Source organism: Planococcus citri, chromosome 5 (genome assembly GCF_950023065.1).
Source record: "Planococcus citri chromosome 5, ihPlaCitr1.1, whole genome shotgun sequence".
Taxonomy (NCBI): domain Eukaryota; kingdom Metazoa; phylum Arthropoda; class Insecta; order Hemiptera; family Pseudococcidae; genus Planococcus; species Planococcus citri.
Window position 1 is genome coordinate 41,327,233 of NC_088681.1, and position 19,386 is coordinate 41,346,618.

General features: G+C 35.2%; 1 protein-coding gene across 6 annotated transcripts in view; it reads left to right on the top strand.

Annotated features, from left to right (window-relative positions):
- Tomosyn (syntaxin-binding protein tomosyn) overlaps positions 1–19,386 on the top strand; it is a 258,629-nt gene that overhangs the window by 186,953 nt on the left and 52,290 nt on the right. For all 6 annotated transcript variants that reach the window (XM_065367724.1, XM_065367722.1, XM_065367723.1 and 3 more), the window contains exon 5: positions 16,356–16,419. In XM_065367724.1, the coding sequence (XP_065223796.1) occupies positions 16,356–16,419 (64 nt within the window). The remainder of the gene's footprint in view (positions 1–16,355; positions 16,420–19,386) is intronic.

Below are 19,386 nucleotides of genomic sequence, written 5' to 3' on the forward strand. Positions count from 1 at the left end.
AAACAAGCCGAATTACAATTCGAAAGTCCAGGAACGGATTACATACCGATTGGTCAGCAACAAGCTGGAATTAACGACAATACACTCGTAAAAGCTGGACTTAGTCAAGCCAACTTGGAGCAGTTCAACGCTCAACAAGCGCAACAAGCGCAACAACACGTTGCAATGGAAGGTATCGAAACCACACCGGAAACGGTACAAAAGATGGTTGAAGTACCTGGAGGACAACAAATGATGAACATTTCGACTACAAGATTCAACCAAGCTTGCGACGAATTGAATCAAACTATTCAGCAACATGCTCCTGAAACGAAACAAATGCAACCATTTGGAAACAATCAAGTTGCAAAACACCAAGGGCTACCCCCAACGATCGATAAACCAGCTTTCACCATTTTGCGAGATGGAAAAACTGAGTACACTGGACACAGCCCAAATACACCTGAAAAAATGGAAGAAGGAGTGGAAACGACTGTTCTACCAGGAACGGTTCCATTTTCAGAATACCCTTCAATGTCAAACCCTAGTACGCCACAGGCGCTGATAAACACGACGCAAGGATCCACAGGATCATCGCCGAATAAGTCGCAAAATGCAGCAAACTTCCTTACTAGTACGCCGAAACCTCAACGCCAACAAGGCGAAGCGAATAGCAACAAAGATAGCGCAAACGCTACAATCAACCACGAAGATGCTGACATGCCAGAGAGCTAATACGATACAATCGTAAACACGACTTAGACACAGTCTAATACATAAAATCTGGTGAAAAATAACAACTACGTACGACTCAGAAAAGATAGAAATTTTGGCCATTTTTGAAATAATAATTTCAACTTCCAAATTGTAGGTACCTATCCGAATAAAAGTAGATACTGATAAATTCAAAAAAGGTTTGAACCTAGGGACCAATCTCACCAGAATTTTCATTAAAAAATCTTCCACTCGAAGCCTTATTTATTTTTCGTAGTTTTGAACTTTGTTTAATTTTCCAAAATCGAGTGGACTAACGTAAAATTGCAAAAAATGAGTCGAAATTACTTTTTAACCTAATCGCGCAGCGATGTCAAATTGACATTTTGTAAAAATTACCCACAGGGTACCTTATTAATCAACTTTCTCAACAGCAATCGTCGAAGTATCATCGTAGTCGCCACTGACTTGGCATCATCGCAACCAAGGCGAGGTAACATTCCGCCAACGTTTTATTTCAACGTCGTTATCTGTATTCGAAGAAGTCAACTTTAACATCCGACGATAATCATCTGTATTTTGGTTCGATAATTCGATTACTCCGCTACGTTGCATTTTTTCGATTGATATATTTGTGCTGATTGTTATAATTTGATTACATGTAAGTTTATTCGGTCACAGACTGATTACTTTTTATTTATCTATAATTTTGTTTTCGAAAGGACTGATTAGATTTAGTTTTATTTTGTAAGATTTGACAAATTGTTTTTACGATGCGTATTTTTGGACAGTTGTTTTATTTTTAAGATTTGTATTCTCGACGCATCGATACAGTCCTATTTTCTATTGTATTTTGTAAACTTTTTGTAAATTTTTAGAAGTTCTAAGTTTTTGTAATTTTTCATACTCGACGTACGACGCGACTTACTACCACAGGTAGACGACAAGTACCTTCAACTTTGATGCATAGCATCCAACTTTCGGTTCGCTTCTTCGACTTTGTCTCGTCTATCCTTTTCGATTTGGGAGTTTGAAAAAATTATTAGTTTAGGGAAAATGTCTTTATTTTTGATTTCTGTCGCTAGATAGTACATACTTACCCGATGTTTTCAACTTCGTGTATTCTGTCCTTATTCGTTGCTCGTATCTTCGGATGCGATAGCGGGTGGTGCAGGGTCGCGAAGGGGAGCTTCGGGGGTATTGCTACGTGCACAGTGGGCTAAAATTGGATTTACTCTGCCTCGAATTTCCCGCAGTGGAACACCACGAGGGGCAGAGACTGCTCCCACAGGGACCAGCCTTACAGCTTCGACATATCTTTCTCTCTCTGATCCGTGCTTTCCACGACTGGTTATACTCATTGAGTAAAGCCACGAAGGGGCATATGATAGAGGGGAGATATGCCGGACCTGTAAGGGTTATATAGGATTAAGTATATGTGTTGGTAACACTGATCACGCGTCGCGACACAGGGCTACAAGCCCACGGAGCGGCGCTGCGGCCGATTGTTATATTGTTGAGGTACGTAGTGATCGGACGTGTCGACGCAGTATAATCTCGGTGGTGTATCATAGCCATAATTGGCAAGAAAGCGTATTATATTAGTTTTAATTGTGTTTAATTATAAGTAATTAGTGTTAAGTGTAAAGTATCGTGTTGATACTAAAAACCTTCTTCAAAGGTATTTAATTGTGTTTATTCTTTTACGTTTAATACATAGTGTTTTACACGTGACTACATTTTACTTATTGTGTGATATAATTGGTATAGCCTTTTGCCGGGGTAAGTAATATTCTCAGAGTATTCAGCTTATGCAGTATCGTCTAGTGGTACTTAATATCATTATATTTACAATGCTAAGCAACATACTAAAAAATTGGGATGGCATTATGTCGTAAAGTCGATTTTAAAAAATTGAAAGTTTGCGAAAAATGTGATTTTTTTTATTAGAACATGAAAAAAAGTGTTGACTGGTGAAGTTGACCCATTTGACTCCCTATTTTTACGTATCCGCTGAAAAAGTTGAAAAACCCCCTTCACTTGATGAAAAACTCACCACAAAAATATTTTCAACAGCTCATTTCATGATTTAACTGATCACACATAGCTATTTCATGGAATAACTAGATTATTCATACATTACCTAGGTAAACTGTGAACAATTTACTAGCATTAAACACTTTTTCGTTAATGTATGAAATAACTAGTTATTTCATACATTACCTGGAGTAAATACTTTAACGGTAACATATACAAAATAAGAAGTTCGACATAAACTCTTTATATTGAAATGGTGCAATACTTTATCTAAGAGTACCGAACTAATATATTTCCATGTCAACAACATGGTCAATGTGAAATTTGACATCAACAAATACATCCACACTATCAACATAATTTTCAAAGTTTGATAAATCTTTGAAAATTTGGTCGAGGTTGGTGTTGATGTATTTGTGGACCATCAACTTTCACATCGACATACATCAACAACCCCAAACTATGAAAAAATGAATAGTTTTGTAAATTCCATCAAAAATTTGTTCTTTTCAAACAAGATGATATTTTGAAATGTTCACTGAACTTTTAAATGATAAAACAAAATTTTAATTCTGAAAAATTGGTCGACATATGTGACCCGCTCTGACAAAACCGACTGTTTTAACGAAAAAAAGTGTACAAAATATTGATGTTTAAAATGAGTTTTAAGGGTTGAAAGATAAGATTTTTAAGAAAAAAACATTTTTTGAAATTTCATCGAAACTGTTGGTTTTGTCAGAGTGGGTCACATATGTAGTTGTGGACATAAATTTTGAGCATCAAATTTTACATCAACATGTCGACATTGCATGTGGTGGTATCAAAAATAATGAGAAAATTTCAAAAAAGTTTACTAACCTGGCTTATTTACAGACAGAAAATTCCTACTAAAAAAAAAACAGGGTCGGTGCAAATGTCAACGTCGACAATTGTTGTGCAGGCTGGTCCTCCATCAGCATCCACAAGTGAACCCAAATAAATAAACCAGTTCACTTTTTCAAATTTCTTCAGGGCTTCAGATTCTGGTAAGTATCCAGCTCTATCAACAACCATGACTTGGTTTTCCGCACATTTATGAGGAGTCTCAGGTCCTCACTGATCATCCTGACCCACCTGATCAGTTCTGCCAGTTCCTCTTCATTTGCGGCTATTAAGGTGGTATCATCAGCGTAACATAGATTGGATGCATATCTTCCAGATCACCTTCTGTGCTTTCTTACCCATTGACTGTAGTATCTCAGCTCAGTCTCAATACTGTCACATCCGGACGCTTTGCGTTTTCTGAACACCTTGATGACATCTCATACTTTGTCAAGTAAGATATCTAGTTCTTCTACACTGTACATGTCAATTTCTGGTACTTCATTGTTCTTTGGGTTCTGTGGTTCACTCCAATATAGCTTGCTGCAATACAATCTCCAGTTCTCTAGAATCTTATTCGAGTCTTATGCGACTGAAGGACTATTTTTAGAAAATTGTCGAATAATTGATCTCAGCACTATCAAAAATCTCACAAAAAATGCGTCATGTACCATTTTAATATTTAAAAATTGTTGCAACGACAAATCAATGAGGCAAAACTACGATAAGTCTATGACAAATCATAGCCAAATTGGACAACATTTTTTGAAAATTTCGTAGAAAATTGCTGAAATGAAGAGAAATTTTGCAAAAATTACTCCAAGAACAAGAACATTGAAAACTCATAAAATCTACATGAAAATCACTGAAATCACCAAAAAAATATTAATCCATTATTATCTAATAAAAAGGCATTTTTCAACAACTATGTAATAAAAAAAATTAAGATAGAATAATGTAAAAGTACAGTAAAAAATCACATAAAATTATCAACAAATAAAGAGTGATTTTAAGAATACTGCCTGGATCAAAATTATTAAAATTTCAGGAATAATTTAGTAAAAGTTGCTAAAAAAAAGATGAAATAATGTTGGTTATTCACAAAACCGCTTCAAAAGTATGATTTTCTAAAGAATTATCTTTGTTTTTACGAGTATGAACAGGTGATGAAAACTTGGCTTCATCTGCCTTTTTCGATTCGTATCAATCTAGTTGCATGTTTTGGGGAATGAAAACCATTTCTGTGTCGTTTACTTGCAGAAACCATTTTAAGAAATATATAGCCTTAATCTGAAAAAATTTAATTTTTTCAAGTACATAGAAACAGTGGGTTAAAAAAATAATCAATTGGCTCTTTGGCAAAATTTCAAGTTTATTTTTTCATTCAATTTCTGAAGTATTGATACTTTTTTTTTCAATGTAGGGAATATTTTTGCCCGACTCAGATACTCTCGTATTAATTTTTGTTTCAACGTAAGCACTTGATGTAACATTTTTCATATCTTCTTTTTATTCTTGTTTTACTTAATAGTTTGGAACTGTTTTGCCTTCTCTTAAATTAGATTTTTTAAAACGTACGCTATCCTCGAGTCAATTTTTTACGAACTATTAAATTTTTTTCAAAAACGTTGATTCTCGAATGCTTTTCGAACAAAATTATTTCAAAAGACATCAATTAAGAACACCGTTGCAATAAGTTTCCAGCCACAAAACTTACAGTGTCGTATATTAAAATAAATACGTGCGAGAAATGAAAACAAGCAACGTCGTCGTCGTGATAGTAGCCACGACTTGTTCTGCGTTTCAAAGCACTAATCTACTCGTACCAGCATCAGCGGCGTTGGCGTTGGCGAATGGCGGCCAACATAGGGCAAAGGGACAGACATACAGGCTGGCCGGGCCAACTACCAAAAATCTAGGTTACGGACCACGTAGTACTACGAACGCATTTTGGCGAATCAATTTTCAGTATCTGTGGCTGTGTGGCAATGGCGGCGTGTGCGGCTTAAGTAATACCCGAGGAAAAAGCCATCGTTTCGGCTAAATGCGGCAGGGTCTCTAACAATAATCACGAGTTGGAATGCGACCGTTGAATTTTTATCCCCGCCATCGTCGCGTCGACCCAAATAACATCCGCAAGAATGGCTAAAAATTCGTACAAGCGAAACAATGACCGGAACGATAAAGTAATTTACCAACTCGTTGCGTCCCGGAACGGAACAGCTTCCTGGGATACTTGATACTGCGCGAAATGCTTTACACACTTTGCACCAGCAGCGTGCACGTAATGAGGCGGAGAGGCGACGACGGCAGTTTGAAAAAAAAAACTTCAACTTAATGTTAAAGCTGTGTTGATTTGTGCGTGAAATTTAAAAGGATATGGTGACGTGTGAGAGGGAGACGAGTTACGGGGGTGTTATTAATTAAACAAACGACCGAGTGTATTTTCTCATTTGTGTAATACACTCTGGTGGTACGAGTAGTAGCAGTAGCCGGGTGGTATTTTATGGGTACGATGATGTGGCGAGGATGCGAATCATCATCAAAGTTGTTAACAGCGCAGATTGTGCTTCTATTTTAGATCAGATTTAAGTGTGTATACAGTGAGTGCTTTTTATATACGATATTGTAGCAACTCAACTACATACATATCTACCTATTACGGATGATTGTGCTGGTGTGTTTTGTAAAGCTTTTACATTGAGTAGGTACATGTTGTATGAATAGATACACCTTGTTCCACGCTTTCACTGTTTTACCTATACTTACGTGTTGACGACGCGATTTTGGTACTTGTCAGTACACTCCTGAGAAAATTTTAAGCTCCTTAGGTTCAAGGAAACAAAAAGAAAGTAAAAAAAATTCAAAATAATCGAAGAGTGCTGTTTTGTCTATCATTTAAATGTAGAAGAAAAATACAGAAAAGAATATTAAAATTGAAAAATTTCTGGTTTTCAATTTCAAAAAGTGGAACTACTTTGAAAGTTTTTGATTTAATAAAACGAGACTTTGTGACAATTTCTGAACAAAAAAAAAAAAAAAATTTTGGCGACAATTTTAGGGCTTGGCAATTGCTGACAAAAAAGCAAACCTTTGAACAATTTTTGAGAAAAATAGAAACTTTTCAGAATTTTTTGGAAAAAACAACAATGTTTAGCAATGTTGTTGAAAAGCGAGAACTTTTCACAATTTTAGGCAAAAAGCAAAACTTTGGCAATTAGTAAAAAGCAGAACTTTTTGGAAATTATTTGGCAAAAGTTTGACAATTATTACATTTTTTCGTAATATTTTTCAAAAAATAACACTTTTGAAAGAATAGCTAAAAAGGTTAAATTTTGGTCATTTTTGGCAAAAAAACGCAACTTTTGCGCAATTTTTGGCAAAAAAACGCAACTTTTGCGCAATTTTTGGCAAAAAAACGCAACTTTTGCGCAATTTTTGGCAAAAAAAACGCAACTTTTGCGCAATTTTTGGAAAAAATTAAGACTTGTTGAAATTTTTTGCAAAAAAAAACATGACCATTTTTGGCAATTTTAGCAAAAACCAGGACATTTAAGCAATTATAGGTTGCAAAAAATGCTACTTTGTGCAATCTTTAATAAAAATGGGAGACTTTTTTCAATTTTTTGATTAAAGCGGGACTCGTACAATGTTTTAGTAGAAAAAAATGAAATCTTTTTGGAATTTTTGGCGAAAAACCGACTATCTTAAGCAAGAAATGCAATATTCGGACAAAAAGTAGAATTTTTGCTATTTTTGACAGGGCGATATACGTACTTGGACAATTTAAGCAAAAGGCAGCACTTTTTGAAAAGGCTATAGGTGGATATGGATAAGTAGGGGGAATTTCCCCCGAGAGCTTCAGGTTGATATTTGCATGGAAGGTGGGTACCCTTGAGCACCTTCCGCCAGGAAAGTTTCAAGGAAAGTTTCAGACCCTCAGACCCCTCCCCTCCGTTTTTGAGACAGAACCCCCCTTTTCTGAAATTACAATAAAAATTATTCTCAGCCCCATGAGAACCGATTTTTTTCAATTTTTTAGTATGTTGTAAACATCCATATGTGGTATCCCCACAAAAATTATCACCCCTCCCCTCCCCATTTTCCTTCAAAATGGAGTTTTTTTTAGCTTTGTTTACCTCTTTTAGCGATGACCATGATTCGGCACAAAAATGGGAATAGCATTTTTAGGTGTGTTTCTGACCCTTAAAAGCAAATATTTTTTTCAAAAAAAAAAATTTGAGGTGGGTCGTGGTCAAAAATTGAAGGGCTCAGTTCCAAACTGCCCTAAGTCCATTTTTTCGATTTCGAGAAAAACGTAAATAACTGTTTTCATCGCCCTTCCGCTTCAATAATAGATGATGTGATTATACAATGGTTGTGAAGCTTGATCTTTCGGCTGTAAAGTACCATATTTGTATTTTCATTAATTTGCGTATTTTCAGCTCCAGAGCGCGCCAAAGAGTGAAAAAAAGTGGACTTAGGTCACTTTGGAATTGTCTGACGTTGAAAATTTTGAAAAAAAAGCTGGAAAATGCGGTTTTTTTTGTTGAAAAAATACACGAATCATCACTTCGATACATTTCTGAAAAAATTTGATGCAAAGCACCTTCAAATTTTGTCTATTGTGGAAAAAATGAGTAAATTTGAAAAAAAAAATCTCAAAAATATTGAAATTGAAATTTTAATTTTAATTACGTATGTTTTGAATAATGATTGCAAAATCTAAAAAATAAGTAAAATTTTATCCAATAACCATGATGAATAATACTTGGGAAAACTTCTTCAATCGAAATTATAACAAAATTGTTACAAAACTTTTAAAAAACTCCACATTTTTATAAAGCTTCAGAGAAAACGTATTTTTTAGGTCACTTTGGAATAATTGACTTTTTTTCGCGCAGGCCAAACAGCGCTACTGAGCAAAAAAAGTGATGTCAGCTGTCAGGTGTTGGGACAACTTCTATAGGTGGTAACCGACCTGTACCACCAGATGGCGCTGATAACTCAAAACTAGAAAAAATGGACTTAGGTCAGTTTGGAACTAAGGCCCTTCAATTGAAAAAACTTACCTACAGAGGGGATAAAAATGGATTCTGGTGTAAATTATTGTTTTTGGTAAACGAGGTATCGTTTCCATATGAATCGAACCCCCCCGAACACGAATATGACGTCCAATTTCATGTTACCCTGATCCACACCACTTTAGTGCTTCTGCCCCCACCTCAATTTTTACTAAGTATATTAAAAGTTAAGCTATTTTCATAATATTGGTGTTGTTTTCCATATGACTCGAACACCCCGAACTTGAACATAAAGTCCAATTTTATACTACCCTCATCCACTCCCAGAAATTGAAACGACCCTTTTTCGTTTTTTTATGTCACTTTTCGGCTTCTAGAAAAATTAAAATTCAATATCATGGTCCCTACCCCGTCAACTGAAAATTATTTTACTCTCAAAAATAATAAGATAGCATTGACCTTACAATACCGAGTGCAGCTATCAAACTTGCTATAAATTGAATTTCTCGAATTTATTTTCCCAGGAATCCTCTCCCCAGAAAATTCATTTGCATTATTTTTTGGATAAGAAATATCAATTATGATCGGACATTTGAACTTTGAAAAATGCAAACTTCAATCAATAAAAATTGAGTTCAAAAAGGGAGGAGAACATGATTGTTGCTGTATAAACGAAGCAAAGGCGAAAGCTTTTGAACATTTTATAATTTTTTTTCTAAAATTTTGTGCTTTTTTATGTTTTTGAATGAAATTTTGCACCTTTTGTTATTTCTTAAGTACTACAAATTATCATTCAATTTTCAAAATATTTTATTAATTTTTGAAAATGCGTTTACTTTTTGGCCAAAAGGATGACTTTTTGATGACGTTAATGATCTGATGATTATTCATTTTTTTTTTTTTTTGTTATAATGTAAGAAGAAATGTTAGAGAAAATACTTCTTGAATCATACAATTTTCGAGAACTTTTGCTTTTGCTTTTGCTTTGACTGGGCTACTTTACTTTTTTTTCAAAACTGAATTTCTTGCTATTCTTGCGGTTATGTATATGACCAAAAAAATTGAAGATGTTGAGAAAAAGTTCCTTGCAAGGCAAGAAACTTTGAAGTCGCAGATTTATCGTTTTCAAATTGCTTTCGTGTTATTTCAACAGGTTTTAACGATGTTAAAAAAATTCACTTTTCTCGTTCTCGATTTTAATCGAAGTACCTAGGCATAAAAACAAGTAAGGTAATACCTAGCGTATTATTCAAAGACGACAAACAATCGCTGAATAATGAGCCCCTCAACACCTCGAGCACTCTGTAATTTGACGCAACGCAGCAAAAAAAAAAAAACGCATTGAATACGAGAAAGAAATCATTCGCGTGGCGTAGGTAATTCGCAAGCATGGTGTTTTATGGGCGTACCTTGGTCAGCTCGTTGCTCGTACATTGTACCAGTACATTGCACCGTATACGACGATGACTTTTCCCGAATGAATAATTTATTTAACACGTTTTGCTGTTGAACATAAGGGTTTCTTTCTCGTACTCGTATAGTACATCGCATGTGGGTTGTTTAGAAATAGGAAACTCTTTCGTAGACACGAATACACCTGGTAGCTTTTATTTATCATCGATGAGCAGATCTGCTCGATGTGGAAACACCGCCTACAGTTCGGGTAATTTTTCCAGCAACGAAATTATGAAAATGGATGGAAAAAGTAGAGTTGCGTTGGCGGCCGTTTTGGCCGAATTTTTGCCGACGAAAATTCGCTTCTTGTGACGGACCATCTGAGGAGAAAATATTTTGAAAAAACTCGAGTTCTACGAGGTTTTTTCTTCTTCTTCGGAATCTCTAGTATTTTCGACACAATTAGGTATGATATTATTGGAAGCAGATGTGGGGGGGAGATTTTAAATTAAACTCCAGGGGCACTGGCGCTGGAAATTCACAATTTTTCGTCAGATTTTATGCTCCCATCTGGCTACAAAGTAGATCAAATTATCAATGAAATTATCCCCACAAAAACCATTAAGTAATTCACGTCATGTCATCTCCTGAAGGACGGGGGGAATATCGTAGAAAAAATGTCACGTCATTTTTTCAATTCAGTCGCCTAAATGTGCATTGAAATTCAATTTGATTCACACGATAGATTTCAAGGGGAGAAATTGCTCGCTGAAAAATGAGCGTAAATTTTCCCAAAGTAAAAATTCGGCACTCGAACAGCCGCCTATCTGCTACGCATTTTTTTCACGTGCAATTGATGTAGCCCAGTATAACACGAAAGCGAATACGTTAGGCACATTCTGTTAGCGTTGGCGTTAGTTTGAAAGTGAAAAATTAGCGCTGGGTCGTGCGGACTACACGGCACGATAGGTAATGCTCATGTGAGCAGGATAACCTTTACGAATGGCAACGTGTAACACGAATATTTACCGAAGCTCGAGTCGAAAGAAGGACTCGCAAGGCCGAGGGGAAAGATACCTACGAAATGAAAATGCTGCGAAGCACTCAACTTGTTATACATAATCGTTAGGTATGCTCTTTACTCGTGTACGTAGTACGTAGTCGTAGATATTCAAACTCACGCCAGCCAGCAGACAAACGCCCGCGCCAAAATGCAGAGGCAGGCGTGAAAAGCACGATGGATACGAGAAGGGAGAAAATTGCGAAATAAATTAGACGCGTACACCGTACGTACGTAAACGTATATACGTACTAAAGGCATGAGGCAAAAATTAACGAATATCGCAAATTGTACATATACAAAAACAAATAGCGCCATTAGAAAAGTCGTAAATTGCGACCGTAATTTTCGTAAAATTCGCAACATTTTTCATTAGTCGTGCTTTCTTTACCCACCATCGCACCATACACGCGGCGAATAGCGAGTTAATGTGGACAAAAAATTAATACAATCGACTACATCGTCTCATTTACTACGTGTAAGCTGTTCGTCTGTGTAAGTGTGTACCCCAAGTAAATGATATTTAAAAGATGTACTACTATAATCTTATTTTAGTTTCTAACAAAATGGCTGTGCGCGGTATTACCTAAGTATGTAGTACATGATGAGTACCAAGAGTGAGAGAGTGTGTGGGTAGAGGTGGTCGAGGAGGCATTCAAGGTGAGAAAGGGGGTGTTATATGAACGTGATGAGCAGTGGAACTGGAGTAAGAAAATTTTATACGACTGGCGAAAGTAAAAGCTGTACACGGTTTATTGTCATCGCTGACGCCAGAAGACGACTTGCTGTACTTTCTTCATATAACGTCATGTTTTATTTCTTCCAAAACCCTTTAACGCCATTTTAATTTCCTGATATAGTGGAAACGGTACGGCAATAATATATTCATATTATAGCGCGCTCCAACAGCGTCGTTAATGTCACGTAAAAAGGTAACTACCCTCGTAAAGAAATCCCAACTAAATATACGAGCAGGTTTTCCGAACCGAGAGCATCATTCTTTTACGATTTTATTTTTGCACATTGTACCGAATGTCATTTCGTCACAAATCAAGTGTCATACGCCGCCGCGCCGCAACCGAATGTACGAGTCCAAGTGCGAGAAATTAGGTCGTATCTCGGATGATTTACTTTTTAATGGGGAAGATTAGGAGTCTATATAGGTTGGTGTGAGAATGACGTGGAATGACATGGACTATTTTTAATGTACGTGTTGTGTAATTAATTAAGATCTGCTTCAGATCATTCGTGCAGAAATATTTGGCCATGTTAGTGTTCGATGACGTTCAAAATGAATTTTTAGGGTTAAAAGATCAGACTTTTGAAAAAAAAAACATTTTTTGAAATGTCGAATGGTTGGTTTTGTCAGAGCTGGTCACATATGCTATCAGCAGCATTTATGCGAAGTTTCACAATGATTAAGCCTTAGAATTTTTCCAGTCATTTGGGGATATTTTGTGTATTATGAATTTATTGCCCTGAAACATCAGACTTCTAGCAATGAATTTTTTCAAAAATACATATTTCAATTATGACGGATGGGTCAACATGTTTTTTGTTTGTTTTTATAAAATTAGGAAGAAAAAATAAGCACAACGCGATTTAAAAAAAAACACAACATCGAAAAAAGCACATGATTTTGAAAAAAAGCACAACGCAATTCCGAAAAAAAAAGCACAAAGAACATGATTTTGAAAAAAAGCACAATGCAATTTTGAGAAAAAGCACGATGCGATTCCGAATACACTACGCTATTCCGAATTTACTATACAATTCTGAAAGCTTCAAAGCACAACTTGATATTGATTCAGAAAGGGTAACCAGTTGCTTTCGTTGTCTAGGTACTGAACATATGTAAATGAAACACCTGCAAGAGTTCTAAAAACATTTCTCAAAATTGAACAATGGAGAAAATATTATAACCCCTGTGGTGTTACATTTAGGTAACAAATTTTCAAATTTTATATAAAAGGTTCTATGGTTTATTGTGTTTGAGAGGAAAGAATAACAAGAAAAATTCATACCTAGATTTATTTAAAAAAAAAAAAAAATACAGATAAATCATTTTTTTTTTTGATAAAAATGCAAGATTTTTTTTCAAAATTAGTCCCTCAATTGTTTTTTGAAATTTGATTGAGTTCATAAAAAAAAACAAGTCCAAAAAATTTCAATGATCCAAGAAAAAAATAATTTTTATGACAATGTTCAATTTTCTGGACGTAAAAAAAAATCAAGAAGTAAAATTGGCATTTACCTACTCAAACGTGATGGTGGACATAAAAAGCTCACCTGAACCGAAGAAAGTTTGAATAATTTTCAAAATTTTAAAACTTGAAGCTCTCACTGTGGAGGGGAGGAGGGAGGGGAGCCATTGACCTGAACATTCACAATTTTTGGCCATCGTTTCTTACTAGGCTCTATCAAATTTTAAAATACTCGTATTAATTAAAAAAAAAAAAAAAAAAAAATTGAAAAACAAACTACATCTACGGTGATAGACATTTTATGATTTTAAAAAAAAATTCATGATCAATAATTTGCTTCGTTTTATTTTTTCTGAAAGCTTGGATTTGAGCTTTTGTCAAAAAGAAAGGAATCGAACAAAATCCGTGTGAAATCGAAGGACCTTTTCATGTATAATTTGTACGCTAAAATATCTAATGGTGTTAATAAAATTGCATATTCTGTTCGCCGTAAATAATTATAGCGAATTACTCGTATTTACGGCAAATCGAGTATGCAATTCTTTCAACATCTATGCATTATTTCAGAGCTGCCAGAAAATGAAGGCTTGTTTATCAAGATTGTAAAACGAAAGTGTATCGCATTAGCTTTCAAATGGTACATATAATAACCACCTCAAAATGTTGAAATTTTTTGGATGTAAATTGTAAAATACTTTGTCAACTACTGGGGTGTCAATTATTAGAACTTCGTGTCAATTACTGGGGTTTTTTGGATACTTTTTGAAATGACCATTTAAAAATCTTAAAAATGAACTTACGAATGTGAAACACAAATCAAAATGAAAGGAAAACTGTGTTCTTTTAGATGATTCTTACCGAAGTTTTCAAAAAAATATCAACTCAAGCTATAGATTGTTTTCTATTAAAAAGTATCAAAAATCTGTTCAACTACTGGCGACTTTACCCTAAATGTTTAACAAAAATACTTCCCCTTGATAATGATTAAGTTATCGACTCTCGTAGGTACAGCTGGCATTGTTCAAAGAGAAAGAATTAGATTTCCCATTATTCGGTCTTATAGGTACTCGAGTATAATCTCTTCATTTCAAAAATTCGCAATTTATTAATAAACTGAAATCCTTTAAAAACGACTCAGCTGGGGATACCCTTTTCGGTTTCGGATTACGTTATGAAAGGCCGTTCACCTGGAAACTTTCTCCACAGCATGTTTCGCGTATCTTGACCTCCTGCTGTATGGTGTATTGTTCACTGCCTCCGACTTGGTAGGTAATTCTGCAACCAAAAAATACATACAAGTACGTAAGTGAAATTAGGTTCACCAGTTCTAAAATTTAAACGATGAGGACGTCAGTATTGAAAATTATTTTTCTCATATGGGATGTAACTTTTTCAATGCTTCAGATTGGAATTCATTGATCTTCAGGGTCAGGCCCATGTTCTTAATTTTTGCTTCCCTCGTAATCTTCTTGGTTTATGAGTATGTTGAATAGCCTTGAGGACAGAGGGTACCTTGATCTTACTCCTCTCCTTATACTGAATTTTCTTCTTGAATATGTTGCACCTACTTATCTTGAAATTCGCACACTGTTCCCAGTATAAAGTATTGATCAACTGAAGATCTTCATCGTTGATATGGTACTTTTTCAGAATTCTGACCAGTTTTGTCTGCTTTTTACTCGATCAAAAGCTTCATGATAATCAATAAAAGGAAGCAACAATTTTGAGGTTTGTGTTGAAGCTCTTCGACTGCATCTCTGGTTCCTTCTTTTGCCACAAAACTACAAATATACTGCGTTTTGCTTAAATTATCGTGCAGTTTCCTTTCAGCTTTCATTTCTAGAAAAGGTAGCGAGGTGTTGATAAAACACATTGTATGTACATATGCTAATTCCGGCTATGCAATTTTCATGATAAAATGCGAGTGATACCCAAGTGGTTATATGCTTGGACTAAAAGAGCATACTCTGATGTGGTTTAAATGCATCGTAAGAGAAAGGTCATTTCAAACAATGAATTTGGTCAAAAGGAATAATAATACAGTTCGAATGTATGTCATCTTCGAGAACTGAATTAGTCCAGAACACCATAAAAGGGTCCTGTTAAGTCATCTACGAAATCCTCGGTTACATTTTTAATCATTTGCTCCTCCACAATGTCCATCAGTAAGGCATGCACGTATAAGGAATAATCACGAGCCTTGAAAGTGGATACAATTGTGTACCTAGGGCAACATTTGACTGGTGAAATGCGAGTCGAGAAATTGGTTATTTAATCATATTGCCTCGGTTGGATAGGGCATTTAGGGGAGGTGTATGATTGCGGCCGTCGGCGCAAGAGCTTAGATGGAGATAGAATTTTGTAATGAAATTTACGGGTTTTCATTTCCTGTTGCTAAGGATGCTATTTCGCAGTGAATATAAACGTGGAAAATTATGTTTACACTGGTACCTTCAGTCGAGCTTCCTAGACCTAGAATCAAGGCTGGGTGAGAATGTATAACGATGCAGTCACTCGTCTCGTGTGTATGGCGCCTTTGTGGAACAGAAGCACCTTTTTCTACTACTATACGTTTCGATAGGATGTATTTTGAAGGAATTCGTTAACGAGTAGCCAAATATGGCGATATGTTATAATTTGAACGATGTTGTATAGCAGTCGAAGTAGGTACAGAAGAGCTAGGTGAACAAAAATCTGTTAGATTAATTTTGCAATTTGCAGCCAAAAAGAGAGAAACAGAGAAATAGAGATTTATGTAGTCTTGTGTGTGCATACGAGTCACGTACGTGTGAATGGGGAAATTTATCGAGAACAAGTTCGATTCGATGTTGGTATCGGTACAATGTTCTTTAATGACGTGCGCTTAACAATGGAAAATATAACACCTGTGTATGAATTATAAATTAAAATAGCTCCTCGTGACAGTATCGAGTATTTGAAAGCTTTTAGACGTTACAGTACCTATGTAGCTGTATGTTTGCTATGTACAGTGCATAGGTTTCGATTTTCTTTCTTTTGTATCGTACTTTATTTCGTCAATTTATTCGCAATTTATTATAATGTCTTGTTTTTGGTTTTCAGAATAAATACTAAACATCCTGGCCCTGTTGTACACCTCAGCGACTGTCCGAACGACGAAAACAAGGTAAGCTTAATGAGTTTACGTCCAATTAATATTTTATTTATTCTCATCGTTGAGGGGAACTCTCCCTTATACTCATTTCAAAAGCTCTTCTTCGCCTGGCAAAAGTTTTTCAAGACTTCTTCTGCACAGGTAGGGTGTGAGTGGTGATGAGGTATCTGCCAGTAGGTACATAAGAAAAGACAGCACAGGCTGCGTGTGTCTGTGTATAGTGTATGTATACAATGTACATATATAAACGAGACGCGAGCATCAAGGCGATGTTTACGCTTAAAAGCAAAACTTCGTAATTCCGTATTAAGTTAGGGGGCTTTGGTTTCCTTTCTGCATAAACTTGTTGCTAGGTCTTAATGCATAAACTATCGTAGTTATTAATTTGTATTAATTATCGTATAAATCAGACCAGCTAGAAAGCTCGCATATAGTACGGTTGTATAACGTTTAATAAATAATTCCCTTCCCCTTATAAGAGTACGTTGTTGTTTGTATATATGTGTGTTGCATGTACCTTTATTGTAAGTTGGTATATGTGTAGTATGTTTAAAGCTTTCGAATAACTTTTATGTCAATTAAAATTAAGAGCCCGCGATAAATGCCTTGGTATACGCGACGGAGAAACCACCACCACGTTAAAATCATTTCGTTCTTTGTAGCAAGTATAAAGGGATTTATCTCGCGTCAGTATTTTTTCTCTTCTATTTTACCAAAAAGGTATCAAAAAGACTATTATTTCGTCGGTAAATTACAACGGTAAAAATTAGTCGTGACTTTTTCAATTTACCTTTCTCGTTTCCGCTTCGTATAATTCATTATTCGCCCAGTAATTTACTGAACCTACCTACCTTGGCAAGTGAAGTTAATTTTACTCTCTATTTTTAGCTTTGTCGGGCATTCCTTTTTTTTTTTTTTTTTTTTTTTTTCGAGGCGAAGTAACACGTGTCAGCAGGTGGATTACAGCTGTTAGGGTGAAAAAAATTCGACAAATTTTACTACCACGCTTTTTAAATTATTTCTCGTCAATTCGACGAACTGACAAATTCATCGCGGTGTTGTAATGTCGACGAAGCTACGAAATAAGTTGTCGATAAAATAACAAAAAAAAAGAGAGAAAATGACAGTTTTCCAGGAAAATCGTTGCTGTGTAGCGATGGTTTTAAAATGAAGTGTTGATAATGGTTTTTTTTTCAACCGTGTTGTGCTTTTAGTTATTCATTGTGATTTGTATAAATGAAATCTTTTCAGAAATATCAATTTGTGTGGGCTAATTATCCAATTCATTAAGTTAATGACGCGATGTCATCGTTCAATTTAAACTTGAATCACCAGATTTGAATAGTTCTGATCAGACCAGATTATATCGGAGAATTTCCTAAATCCAATTAGATCTGACTAGACCTGATCTGATGCAATCATTTTCCCCTGAAATCTATCTTCAATCTTCAGTTATAGTATGTTTTGTCTGAACTTGAATCAGTATAATTTTCACTGATTGATTTTTGATTAGACCACTCGCTGTTTTACTGATAACAGCAAAATATATTTTTTGCTGACGGTGATAAGCGACCGACAATGAATGAGTGAAACTTCATGATATCAAATCGAATCTGTTCAGATGCGACTGATTTCCTGATCTGATCAGAATTGATTACTTTTCTCTGTGATATCGTCATTTCTCTGACAAAATACTCTGAAGGAAATCACTCGGAGTGTCCGCCTCCAATGTGAATTGGACCACGGTTTTTGGAAAGAGCATGGCCTGAAACCCCCATAACCAAAATTTCATCTGCCCAAATTAATTTTTCAATTTTGGCAAATTTTTAAAAATTCAAAATGGACCATTTTTTATTTTTTGAAAATTCATGCTTTTAAAAAAATGTATTCGGTAAAAGTGATGAAAACTAATCCTGAAAATATCGTATCAACTCCCTCGAACGAAATTTCACCACGTCCATTCCGGAGCTTCAAGCGCGGTTTTAGATTTTTCCAAGATTTTGAATTTCTCTTTGAAGTGTGGAAAATAATCGAGGGAGCTAAAAATCAAGTTGTGGTATATTCTCAACCTGTTAACGTGTGTATGCACTTTGAAGCTAATTTCCAGACGGAATTCTCTTGAGGAAAAGTGACTTGAAAATTCTTCGGCTATCAGTAGATGAGAACTTATCAAGCGATAAAATAGGATCTTCATTTTTGAAAAAAAATAAATGAATTTATTAAAAGTTAGAAAACATACACATTTCCAGCTCCTTAAACCATAGAGTAGAAGGTACAATTATGGACCCCCTCCAGCTTTTTGGGTTTAAAGGGAAGAAAAAAGTTATCAAATTTTGTTTTCAAATATACCATTTGAAAGGCCAAAGACTCTAGTATATTGTGTGAAAAAAAATTTTTTTGTTGAAAACTCACGGAGAAATTTGAAATTTAGAATAGTGACATACTAAAGTGGTACAAATATGGACCCCCTCAAAAAATGAATAAAAATTTCAGAAAATTGTACAAAAATTTATTTAAAGATGTTTTTTGATGCTTTGGACTTGTCTTCTTTTCTTGGTATTCTAAAAACCATTGAATCAAAATTGGATGGAAAAAAAATTTTGGGGTCCATATTTATACCCATGCAAAAAATTGGCTAAGTTGATGAAAAATGAAAAAATCATGGTCTCATTTTTGACACTTCGGACTTGTCTTCTTTGTTAATAACACTTTTCTAGACATTCTAAAAAATATTGAATCAAAATTAGGTAAAAAAAATTTAGGTGTCCATATTTATACCCATGCAAAAAATCGGCTCAGTTTATGAAAAATGAAAAAAGTTATGAAAATCAGTTGAAGTAAAGACAATAATTATGACAGTATTAGTCCGGCATATGACAATAGGAGTAATTGCACCCCCCCCCCGCCGATCCTCCGGGACAACATTTTTCTTAAAGGGGACGTCCTAAGGAACATTTTAATGCAAAGTTGCCAAAAAAA